Source organism: Otolemur garnettii, unplaced genomic scaffold (assembly GCF_000181295.1).
Source record: "Otolemur garnettii isolate 467f Iridium unplaced genomic scaffold, OtoGar3 scaffold00073, whole genome shotgun sequence".
NCBI lineage: Eukaryota > Metazoa > Chordata > Mammalia > Primates > Galagidae > Otolemur > Otolemur garnettii.
In genome coordinates, this window is record NW_003852468.1 from 5,391,426 (window position 1) to 5,404,006 (window position 12,581).

The following is a 12,581-nucleotide window of genomic DNA, read 5'->3' on the forward strand; positions in this document are numbered from 1 at the left end:
TCCTAATGGTGACCAGGTCTTCATTTTCCAGAGAAAGACAAACAGGAGTCCACAATTTGGTTCAGATTTGCTTGGGGTGTGCAAAAATGAGGCTGGGGGAGTTCCACGATGTCCCTGATGGCTAGAAACAGTAATATTTATTAGATCCTTACTCTGTCTAAACCAATGTTCTGGGCCTGGCAGAGTGAAACAGCAGTAGACACGGGCCCTGTTTATGAAGAGCTCAATACATAATTAAGGGCATAAAGGACATAAAAATAGTTTAAAAAATACAAAGGTACACACTGGCGTGGTGCCAACCAAGACATCACCGTGGAAGAGAGCAGGGGAGTGTCTGGAGCCAACTGGGGATGGTGCTCCCAAGATTTCCAGAAGTAACCACAGTGACAGCTTCTCTTTATTGCGAAGGCAATTACTTTTTCTTCAAGAGATTAGCAGAAATGGAGAGTCTGAAAACATGGACGTTTTCCTGGTTGGGAAAGTGACCTGGAGCAAGGCTGCCCAAGCTTGCCTCCAGGATCATTGTCCTGTCTGAGATGGTTTCCAAGTTTTGTGGGAAAATATTTTCAGCACACGATTTTAGGAAACTAAGCATGATTTTGAGTCATTTGAAAGTGGACAGTATGTAACGAAAAGCCAACGCTTCCTAGGAAACTACTGAGCCTCCCATTCTGAGTGAACAGACCCGGGCTACTCCAGGGCAGGAAGAGTTTAGGTTGTTAAATGCTGCCCTAAGTCCCTGGCGCCACAACACTGGAAGCAAAACAAACAAAGAATTGCGAGGGATAGGTTTCTTTCCTCCCTTATTACAAACTGCACCTTTTTCTTTACACCCACATTCTCGACATGTCACATGGTTTTGGCTTTTTTCTCTTTTTGTTTGTTTTGACACAGGGTCTCACCCCGTCACCCAGGCAGAAGGGCAGTGGCTCAATCACAACCCACTGCAACCTCCAACTCCTAGGCTCCCGCCATCCTCCTGCCTCTGCCTCCCGAGGAGCTGAGACGACAGATGCACAGCACCACGCCCAGTAGGTCTTGCCATGGTGCTTAGGCTGGTCTTGACTCCTGACCTCAAGTGATCCTCTGGCCTCAGCCTCCCACAGTCTAGGATTGTAGGTGTGAGCCACACATCACTTTTTAACTGCCTTCTACTTAAGCTTCCTCATTTACTGGGCATGACTGTGAACTACCAGACTCTAAGTGGGAATTGAAGAAACTGCACAATTTAAGAATCAAAGGGCTAACAGCCACGCCTCTGCCTTCAAGTAAACCCTTGGTACATCCTGCTTTTAGGAATGAGTCATCTTCAGACTAAAAGTAGAAGGAGCCCAAGTCAACCAACAGGCTGGGAACCCAGGTGAGGACTCTAATTTCCTCAAGATAAAGCCGCAGGGCCTCGGGACAAACAAATCACATCAGAGTGCTTTTCCTGGGACACAGAGTTGAAACGCTGATATTGAGCTGCTGAAATGCTGACATCGAGCTGCTGAAACGCTGACACCAATCTGCAGCAGAAGATTCCTGATAAGGAGCAACTGCCAAACATGTACCAAAATTTTAAAAGACTTTTTTTTTTTAAGACAAGGTCTCACTCTGTTGCCCAGAGTGCAGTGGCAAGATCATAGCTCACTGTAGCTCAATCTTCCGGGCTCAAGTGACCCTCTCTCCCCAGCCTCTGAAGTACCTGGGACCTCAGGTGCACATAACCGCACAAAGCTAATTTTTAAACATTTTTTCTACAGAAGAAGTCTGACTGTGTTGCCCAGGCCTCAAGTGAGCCTTCCGCCTCAGGTCCCAAAGTGCTGGGATCTACAGGCATGAGCTAAAGATTTAATCTTAAGGATCATTTATCTTATCCCACTATGGTAGTGAAGAATTGTACACATCTGCTTTTAGGTAATCATGAAGGAAAAGCAACATAATCAACCTCTAGAAACACATCAGCCCAACACTCTGGAAAGTGGATTTCGGCAATTTACCAGAGGTCACGATTCTGAGAGTTCGACTTGACTTTTGGACAAATTAACAAATCTTCCTTCAATGCAGTGATGTCATCTCTCATGAAATCTCTTCTCCAACTTCCCTTGGTGGTTGGAAAAAAATCAGTCCACACTGAGTATCATCCGTGGCTATTTAAACCAAACCTTTCTACAACTCTTAAGAAGAACCTGCCTTAGCCAGAGGCATAAAACACAACCTTCGCTTCCGAGGAGGAATCTGGGAGTGTTCACTTGATCATCTGAGTCTCTTCATCAGCATCATAAAATTCTTCCTCTTCCTCACTCTCACTCCCTAAAGTGCTCTCCTTGTCCACACACTGAAACAGGAAAGGGGAAAGGGCAGAGAAATGATGTCAGGACATTTCTAAAGCGAAAGTTATTGTCTGTCTATTCATCTGGCAAATGCATCTTTACGACATCTGCTCCCCAAAGAAACAGCCCCTACGGCGTTCTAAGAAAAGTCATCGATCACATCTCTCTCTGAAATCAGCTGCTGTTACATTCCACCGTTGTTTTCCAGTTTTATTCAGCTCTATTTAACCCAGTGTTTTTCAATATTTTTTATCTCGAGGCACACTTGAACCTATAGTTAAACTTCGTGGCACACTTAAACTATGTTGATCAAAACAAAGGAGTAAAAGAAAATAGAGACATACTGTGTTTTGAACGTCTTTGGAAATTAATTAATGATCTTTCACAATTTTCTCAGCACACCTAAGATCCTCTCAGGGCACACTAGTTAAACGTCACTAATTTAACCTGACCCGAACAGTCTTTGTTTCAACAACTATCATCACCCAAGTGCTATAATGGTTTAGAAACATGACCTCATACCTGTGGAGGGTCCAGGGTCTGCAGAGATAAGGCTTCCTCCCCGAGCCTGCGATAGGAATACACCTGAAGGTCAGAAAACGTCTCCAGCAGAGGACTGTGAAGGGTTTCTGGCAGTAATAAACTGAGGAGGCCCGAGGTCAAGCCGGTGGCTCCAAAGACAATGAAAGGCAGAGACCACTGCACATATTTCTGTGGGGACAAGGAATGAAATGAGGACACACAAACTGAGGCTCGTTTCCCAGCAGTGACATCAGCCCTCTCCTGACCGAGGAACTGCATGGTTACCATGGGCTCAGGCCTCCTGCTCGGCTACATTACAAACCACTTCTTTCCTCACGGATAACGACCCCAGGGCACCTTAGGGTGACAGATACCTCGGCATGTAGAGGCAGAGTGAGGAATACAAGCCGGCCCCAGTCTGTGGACTGGAAGCAGCCACCGCATCATGCCTGGGTTGGGCAGCGGAGAAAAGAGGCCACGCTGACCTGAGCTGGGCAGGCAGTGTCCAGAGCTGACCGAAGCCTGGTGTTCAGCTTCCCCAGCTTGTAACACCGAGATCCCCACATACTTGTCCCTTAAGGGTCATCCCAAAATATATGCTAATGAAGAACTTTCAAGTTCTCAACCCTGGAACTGGCTGAACCATCCCGTATACCTTAACACCGTAACTGAGAGATCCAGGGATTAAAGGTATAAAAACTCTGGGGGGAAAACCCCTACCACATACACGTGGTTTCTAAACCACACGGGTGGGGGTATTGTTGAAGCAAGGGGACCTGCGCTTTCCCGTCTTCTAAACTTAGCAGCAATCGACACATCGTGCTGGGTCCTGTAACGCTCTAGGTCGGCCATCCACAGTTGGATCTCTTTAGCGTGTGATACCTATATTTTATAGAATGACACATGGAGCTAACGTGGCTCTGTCATAAGAAGGGTCCTGTGACCTAAAGGTAAGCACCAGATGTGGAAAGAGACACTCAGTTGTAAAAATATCCCAACTCACAATATGAAAAGGCTACGGTGGTGTTTCTGAGACAACTCTTACTAAAAAGTGGTGGGTAGAGTTTTCTGCACGATGAACAGCTTTCTGCAGAGCAGGTCCACAAGCCCCGTACCAGCCTAGTCATCTTTCACCAGTCTTGGCCGGGAAAGTCTCAGGTCAGACCAAGGAGAAATCTGTATATGCCCCCCTGCCTCTACCCGTAAGCTCTTTGAGAGTTATTTTCAGAGTGGAAGGACTCAGGATTATCCCCTTTTCTTTTGACTGTGAGACTCACAAAATGCCAAAAAGATACTAATAAACATTGCCAGGCATACTTCATATCTAAGTTTCTTTCCAAGTGGTGTGCCTTTGGGGAACATATTTAATTTCTTTCTGTAGCATTTTCTTATCATTAATACAGGGTAACAACAATGCCTACCCCTTATGGTTATTGTAAGGATTACATGAGATCATATATGTATACATAAAGTACTCAGCATAGAGCCCAGCATACAGCAGAGGCTTAATAAATAGTTACTAATTGACTAACTTATCAGTGGAGACAGGAATGTGGCATGTTGGCATTAGCAGATGCTCCCCAATAAATCCAGATTGAACAAGAAATCAAACCCATCAAGAATAAACGTATCCTCGGTAAGGGTCCATCTGCCCTGATGCAATTCCATCTAAAAAGCACAATGTTCAGAACTGTGTCGTCTGATCTTAAATGACATCTGTTTATTACCTTGGAAACACATGCATTTCTAAAGCAGAGAATAACATTACTAGGAAGTACAAACCAACCAGTGAGGGGATGAAGGGAGCAATGATCCCACCAACTCGGGAGAACATGGAACAAGTTCCAAGCCCAACATTCCTGAAAGGTAGAAGTAAAAGAATAAAAATCAGTAAGTCTGTTGTAAAGGGGCAATTTAAAGGCCCTGGGGGAGGGCAGTGGGCCTAAAATAGTGAAAGGTGTAAACGATGGCGTCCAGATAAGAGGCTACAGGGGAGATGTTCAGGCTGGTTTATTGAAAAGGGGAGGGTGACCCTCCTGGGCGGTGCAAAGATGGCATCTGTGCCCAGAGGCAGTGAGAGACTGGGCTGGGCACATTCCACAGCTTGCCAGGAAAGTTAGCTCTGGCAGAAGTTCTCAGGAGATGGGGCAGGCCAGATCCTTTGGGTCTTTGTCTTAGGAGGAAAGGAGGAGGGAAAGGGTTTGTGCGGGGCTGTGTTAGGCGCCCCAAAAATGGTATATCCCAAAGTAAAAGCACAGGCTCCCTCAGAGCAGAGCTGCAGACCAGAGCCACAGACCAAATGCTGGGATGCTGTTTGTGTTTGATACTTACAGGGTTCAACGGGAAGCCACTATACAGATGCGACTCCTAAGGGACTAACCTGAAATGTGGCGAGCGGGAATGAGGAATGGAAATTTTTATTTATTTATTTATTTTTGCAGTTTTTTTTTTTTTGTCTGGGGCTGGGTTGCAACCCACCATCTCCAGCATATGGGGTGGGCGCCCTACTCCTTGAGCCACAAGCACCACCCTATTTGTTTAATTTTAATTATAATTTAAATGTAAGTAGCCACATGAGGCTAGTCAGTACCATAACGTGGCAGTGCAACCTCAGAGGATGATGCTGAAATGAGCTTCTGGATATTTGTTATCAAATCTTTTTGCAGATCTTTGTGTCTTAGCCCCCCCCGCCCCCCCCCCCCCAACCGGTGAATCTAGCCACACAGGGTCAGGGTTTATGATCTAAAAAGTCTGCCCATTTATTTAAACTTAACTATTAAAGGGTCAGACATATAAAAAGGAATTGACTAAGCATATATTTTCAGGAAACCAAGAACAATCACCGTCTTAGGGAAGGCTGAAGGGGTGGGAGGCAGGGAGAGACAGTGGAGATGGTTTTAGGTAGGGTGACCATGAATCACGCTGGTATCCCAGCTGAACCTGTTAATAACATCCATATCTGCTCTCTGAAGTGTCCCAGTTTGGACAGAATCATTATCCTAGTGTTACAGGCAGTAACCAGAGAATGCTGGTTTTAGAACGAATTAGGAAGTAACTAGACAGTCGCAGATAATCTGGTCTCTTACTGGGAAAAGGGACTTAATGAACAGGCAGAAGAACCGTGAGACTTACTGCCTGGATCAGGGAAGGATCTATCTGGAATGATCCTCAAAACGACTGGGCAAGGGCTGGCCGAGGGAACACCAGCCCAGAACACGTGGGAAGTTCTGCAACGTGTAAGCTGCACCCCCATCCCTCAAATTTGGGTTTGTTTTTTGCTTTCAGACGTAGGAGGGGAAATTTAGGCTGGGGATTTATTCTCACAAGTAATATTTAAACCTAATGTTTGCTTGTTACTATATGAAATTATCTTTCAAAAATGTCTAATTTTGTGCTAACAAATAGGCTCTGTGAGAACAGGGACCTTTCCCCCTGGCCTGTACACAGGAAGGGTGACTGAATAAACAAAACACACCAAAATAATCACAGCTTCTGAGCACTATCTGGGCTACGAGACACGTCTAGTATGGAGTGTTTCTCTTACAGATTACACGAGCTACACGAAGCCAGTTTCCTCAGGCAAATAGGCAAATAGCAGTCTGCAAAGACAGGGTCTGAGTTCAAGTGTTTGCCGTACTGCTGCTAGCCCTCCCCGGACTCCAGGGGCAGAGGAAATGAGAGCCACACCCCTCCTGGTACAAGCAGGAATAAGGAAACTTGAAGCGTGTACGAGCGTATCTGTGTGAGGCGCGTACCTGATGACCGTGGGGTACAGCTCCGAGGTGTAGATGTAGACGATGTTAAACGCGGCGCTGATGGTCAGCTTCCCCAGCAAGGACAAGGAATGGCTGTTCACCACTGCAAACACACCTGTGTCTGGGGAGGACAGGGACAATGCCTTCAAACACACGTTGCATTAGGAAGGCATGAGGGGCATGTAGGTTGGTCTTAAACAGCAAAAAGGTCGTGTTAAGGAACATTCATGCAGGTTTAGGGATCACACATAACCACATGAGCAATTACTTGCTCAGTGTTTCAGCCCTACCCCTGAACACCTGCACACAGTGTCATGGACATGATGAAACTTGACTGACTCCTGAATGACAGTGCCCTGAGAACTTCCATACTGTGGTAAGGGAAGTTCACGGAAACTAAGTTTAGCTACCAGGGGCGTGGTGCGACTCTCTTTTCTTCCCCATCTTATTCAAATAAGCAACAATGTCAAACGATGTAAAAGGGTGGTCAGCGCAGGCCCAGGCCTTCAGCTTCCTTCCTCCACATGCCATCAAAAAGGAAAAAACAATTCCACAAAATCACTGCCCGAAGCTAGAAGACTTTAACGTCCTTTAAAGAACAAGAGTTTAAATGTGGAACTACTTCTAATCTTTTCTCCTCAGCTTCTCACTTGAAGGTCTCATCATTTTTGGGCCAACAATCCCTTAGATCACTGGGCAAGAGGGATGAACAGAACCTTCTCTAAAGAAGACAGATGAATGGCTTGTAAACATATGAAAAAATGCTCATCATCCCTAATAATTAGAGAAATGCAGATCAAAACCACCCTGAGATACCATCTAATCCCAGTGAGAATGGCCCACATCACAAAGTCTCAAAACTGCAGTGCTGGCGTGGATGTGGAGAGAAGGAAACACTTTTACACTGCTGGTGGGACTGCAAACTAATATAACCTTTTGGGAAGGCAGTGTGGAGAACCCTCAAAGAACTCAAGCTAGACCTCCCCTTTGACCCTGGAATCCCACTGCTGGGCATCTACCCAGAAGAAAAATAATCCTTTTATCACAAGGGCACATGTACTAGACTGTTTATCACAGCTCAATTTACAATTGCCAAAATGTGGAAACACCCTAAATGCCCCCCAACCCAGGCATGGATTAACAAACTGTGGTATTTTTTTTTTTCTGTAGAGACAGAGTCTCCCTCGGTAGAGTGCCATGGCGTCACACATTTCACAGCAACCTCCAACTGCTGGGCTTAAGCGATTCTCTTGCCTCAGCCTCCCGAGTAGCTGGGATTACAGGCGCCCACCACAACGCCTGGCTATTTTTTGGTTGCAGTTCAGCCAGGGCCGGGTTTGAACCCGCCACCCTTGGTACATGGGGCTGGCGCCCTACTCACTGAGCCACCCAAACTGTGGTATTTATATTCCATGGAATAGTACAGCCTCTAAACAAGACAGAGACTTCACATCCTTTGTATTAACCTGGATGGATGTGGAACACACTATTCTTAGTAAAGCATCACAAGAATGGAGAAATAAGAACCTCATGTACTCAATTCTGATATGAGGACAATTAAGGTCCTGGTACACAGTGGGGGGTGGGGGACGGGGAGAGCTGAGAAAGGGAAGGAGGGAAGGCGTGGGGGGTCAAGGGATAGGGTTCACCTTTTGGGGGTGGGACATAAATATAAGAGGGTCCTTATCTAACAAAAGCAATTAATGTAACCTGCTTCTGTGTACCCTCCAAGAATCCCCAACAATAAAAATAAATAATGATATTTGAGTTTCTTAATGTAATGCTTTTTCATAAAACGCAAAAATATATTTCACACCAGCTTATGTCCATATCAAAAATGCTAACAATTATCCTGTGGTTCTTGCCTTTAACAATATGTTTCCCGGGATTCTACAACTTAATTTTTTTCAGACATGTTTGGCCTCTCTCCTTCAAAATAATAATTTACTCATAGGAGAAAAAAGAGTTCCCGTTGACTCTGTTGTATAAGACTTTCCCCCTTTGCTATTAAACATCTCCAGCGAGTGATCCCCTCTCCCTTTCCTCTGACGCTCCTGCCTGCAGCTCACTAGTCTGCTGCCAATCACATCCTCTCCTGGATGGTGAAGGTCAACAGCAAGGTCCTAAGCACCAACATAATTGCCCCTCATTGTCATTCTCCTTGACATTTCTACCAAAGAGAACGCCCCTGCCCTGTCCTCAGGACAGCACGGCTCACAAACTACCTTTAAATATAATAGCTCCAGTGAAACCTCCTCTCCTTCTCTGACCTCCGCCGCCTCTGTTTTCCAATCTATTCAACCACAGGCTCAGACACTCCCTGCAGGGGGTGCTTACTCTTCTGTCTTGCCCACCCCAGATCGATTCTGAGTTACCTCAGGTAAGGACGGTGCCGTCTTTTTGCCTGTATTCCTCATGGCATCTCCCACAGTACTGTACACGCTGGGCTTTCACTAAATAGTTGTTGAGCGAATAAGCAGAAGGATCCCAGTAAGAATTAATTTGATGAAAAGAATCTGGGCATGCTCTCGCTGCTTCTCAGGAGGGAGGCTGGAACATGCCTGCTCCAGAAAATAAGTTTCCCCTTCCCTTTGTGACTCTGCAATAAATCTTCAACTTTATTCAAGATGGTGCCCTACATGGAGTCGCCCAGGCAATGGCAAATTTGATTTTCTGGGGCTGCTTTCCCCTCTTCTACTAGGCTACGGGGAAGAAGATGTTAGCTCTTTTAAGTACTGAATATATTTTGCTAAGCCTTAGGGGCTTTGGGAAAAAGAATCATGCCTTTCAGCCTTTACCCGAAGATATGTTCCTGGGTTTTTGAGATCTAGCGACTTCTTCATTTAAACCAATAATGAGGGCAAATTATTCATTTATTATTTTCCAGAAAACTGAGTGAATCAGGAAGAGGTATTGGGTGGCATTGAAACAGACAGAAATATGCACATCTGTTTGACTGCAAGTGTCTCTGGAGCTAATTTCAACTCACGCAGAACAGTATTGTTCAGACCGTATGAAGGCGCTCGATACCATCTTTAACAACAGGTCAAAGGACTGCCATCCTGAAATTTAAATTCAAACAGCATGGCACAGGAAATTTATCATCTAAGCATCCACAAGACCCAAAGCTGCATGAAGTCTCCCATGTAAGACTCAAGTCACCTCTAGCCAGGGCACACACGGGGAGCCCGGCTGCAGCCCCACACCCACCGAGTGATTGCCGAGGCCAACACTCCAGCTCATGCTGGAAACTTCTCCCTTCTGTTTCCGCCAAAGGAGCCTGCAGTTGCCAGTTGAACCAGGGGAACTCACTTTCTCCTTCAGATCGTCCATGTCAATTTCAGACAGCTTTGATCATTAGAAAATTATTTCTTATCCTGGTTTGGGACTTCTGCCTCTGGAGCTGCTGGTGACCTGTTGGTCACCCTATTTAATGTTCAGAAGGACCTTGCAGCCTTTGAGCTGGTTCCCTGGATTCCTAACCTTGTTTCTTTATCTGAAAAATCAGGTATCATGGCTATCACCAATGAGAGTTCAAAGCGATTGTTTAGAAGAAAGAGTAATTTAAAAGAGAAAAGTAAAATGAAATTACATTTTTTTATAAAAGGAATCCTTAAAACACATGTACCCATTAAAGGTACTGAACTCAAGGAAGCTACAAATTTTATTCCAAGGATGGAATTACTAAGAACTTCATTTTCAAAGCTATTTTTCTGAAAGTTTTCTCAGAGCCCATTTGGAGTCACCAGAACAAAATGTATGTTACAGTCTCATTTCAATGACTCAAAATAGCAAAATATTCAACTTAGTCATCCACTTCACAGACTGAGTGATTATAGTCAAATTTTTGATTATCATATGTTAAGAATTTTTAAGATAGCTCCAGGTCTTCTACTATGATGCGCAGGTTGGGCCAAAGACTCACAATTCATTTTGTTCTCCTCTCCTTTTTTTAAAAGAAAGATACAATATATGCACAAAGTTTTGTAACTACAGTTTCTCCTTTTCTAGAATTTCAAAATGAAATAAATATATTTTGTAGACTTTTGTCTCTGGTTTTTGCACTGAAATACTCCTTTTGAAATTTATCCATATTATATATAACCATGTTGAATGTATGAACAGTTTACTCCTTTTTTTCTGTTGAGTAATATTCCATGTACTGATAAACCACTATTTGTTTATTCTTCACCTGATGGGCATTTGAGTTCTTTCCAGTTTGGGGCTATTATTCATAAAGCTACTCTAAATATTTGCATCAGACTTTCTGTGGACCTGTTTCTACTTTTCTTGGGTACAGCTGGGTTATGGAGTAAGTATGTTTTACTTTAAAATCAGCTGCTAAATGTTTTCCAGAGTGTCCACACCAGAGTGTTTTTCTACCAGCAGTGTGTTAAGAGTTACAGTTGCTCTTGGTCACTGCCAATAGGAGAAGTGAAACAGTCTTATTTACCAGGCTACACCACTGTCTCCATAGAAAATACTGGAATATATAAAAAAATCAATTAGAATTAACAGATAAGCTTCAAAGTGTATGTGACAGGATGTATAAGGATGTGTAATCATGTGATGTACAATTTTATTTCTACACGAATTAGCAACAAACAATTGAACTAGAAGTAAAGCGATGCCATTTGTAACTAAAGAAAACATGAGGCTCGGCGTCTATGGCTCAACCGGCTAAGGCGCCAGCCACGTACACCTAAGGTGGTGGGTTCGAATCCCCAGCCTGGACCCACCAAACAACAATGATGGCTGCAACCAAAAAATGGCCGGGCGTTGTGACGGGCGCCTGTGGTCCCAGCTACTTGGGAGGCGGAGGCAGGAGACTCGCTTGAGCCCAGGAGTTGGAGGTTGCTGTGAGCTGTAATGCCATGGCACTCTGCCCAGGGGGACAGTTTGAGGCTCTGTCTCAAAAAAAAAAAAAAAAAAGAAAACATGAAAGATTTAGGGATAAATTTTACAATGTTGTAAGTTTCAAGACATATAAAAAACTTTAAAACGTTGATGAAAGAAGTTGAAGATGACTATATAAATGAATTATAATAATAATAAATAGATTATCAAGTCCAATTTCATATGGTCAGTCTCTGTAATTTCTGACACACTAATTGGTGGGTAGTGGTATCCCATCATGGTTTTAATTTCTACTTCCCTAATATCCAATGATGTTGAACACCTTATCTTATACTTATTTGTCATTTTTATGTATTTTTAGAGATGTGTCTATTCAAATCTTTTGCACATTCTTTTTTTCTTATTGACTATGAAATCGTTACAGATTACGGATACAAATTTTTATTGGATATGTGTTTTGTAAATATTTTATCCCAGTCTATGTCTTGCTTTTCATATCTTTAAAGGTCTTTTTTAGGTTTTTTTTTTGGAAACAGAATTTCACTTTGTCATCCTTGCTAGGGTGCTATGGTGTCATAGCTCACAGCACCTCAAAATCTTGGGCTTAACACGATTCTCTTGCCTCAGCCTCCCTGGTAGCCGGGATGACAGGTGCCCCCCCCACAACACTTGGGGTCTCTTGCTCAGGCTAACCTCAAATTCCTGAGCTCAGGCGATCCACCTGCCTCGGCCTCCCAGAGTGCTAGGATTACAGGCATAAGCCACTGAGTCTGGCCCATTGAAGGGTGTTTTAAAAAGCAAAAGTTTTTAATTTTGATGAAGTCTAGGTTATGATTTTTTTTCTTTTTGTGTCCTATTACAAATAGCATTGCTTTATTTCACCTCTGTTGCTAATTTATGTAGAATAAAATTGTGTATCACATGATCTGCTCAGCTCATTTATTAATTCTAATAGTTTTTAAATACATTCCTGAGGATTTTCACATAGTCTGGTGACTAAACATGGTCTTATACTTCCTTAGGAGACGATCTTGTAGTCTGGTGAATGAGGACAGTTTAACTTCTGTTCCAATTTGGATCCCTTTAATTAATTAATTAATTATTTTTTGAGACAGAGCCTCAAGCTGTCCCC

General features: G+C 43.8%; 1 protein-coding gene across 1 annotated transcript in view; it reads right to left on the reverse strand.

Annotated features, from left to right (window-relative positions):
• Positions 1 to 1,756: 1,756 nt before the first annotated feature.
• Positions 1,757 to 12,581, reverse strand: part of SLC22A15 (solute carrier family 22 member 15) — a 68,623-nt gene continuing 57,798 nt past the window's right edge. Inside the window, exons 9-12 of the mRNA XM_012807640.2 lie at positions 6,593 to 6,713; positions 4,624 to 4,696; positions 2,838 to 3,026; positions 1,757 to 2,320 (exon numbers count right to left, since the gene is read on the reverse strand). Coding sequence (XP_012663094.1) covers positions 2,231 to 2,320; positions 2,838 to 3,026; positions 4,624 to 4,696; positions 6,593 to 6,713 — 473 coding nt within the window. The 3' untranslated portion in view covers positions 1,757 to 2,230. The remainder of the gene's footprint in view (positions 2,321 to 2,837; positions 3,027 to 4,623; positions 4,697 to 6,592; positions 6,714 to 12,581) is intronic.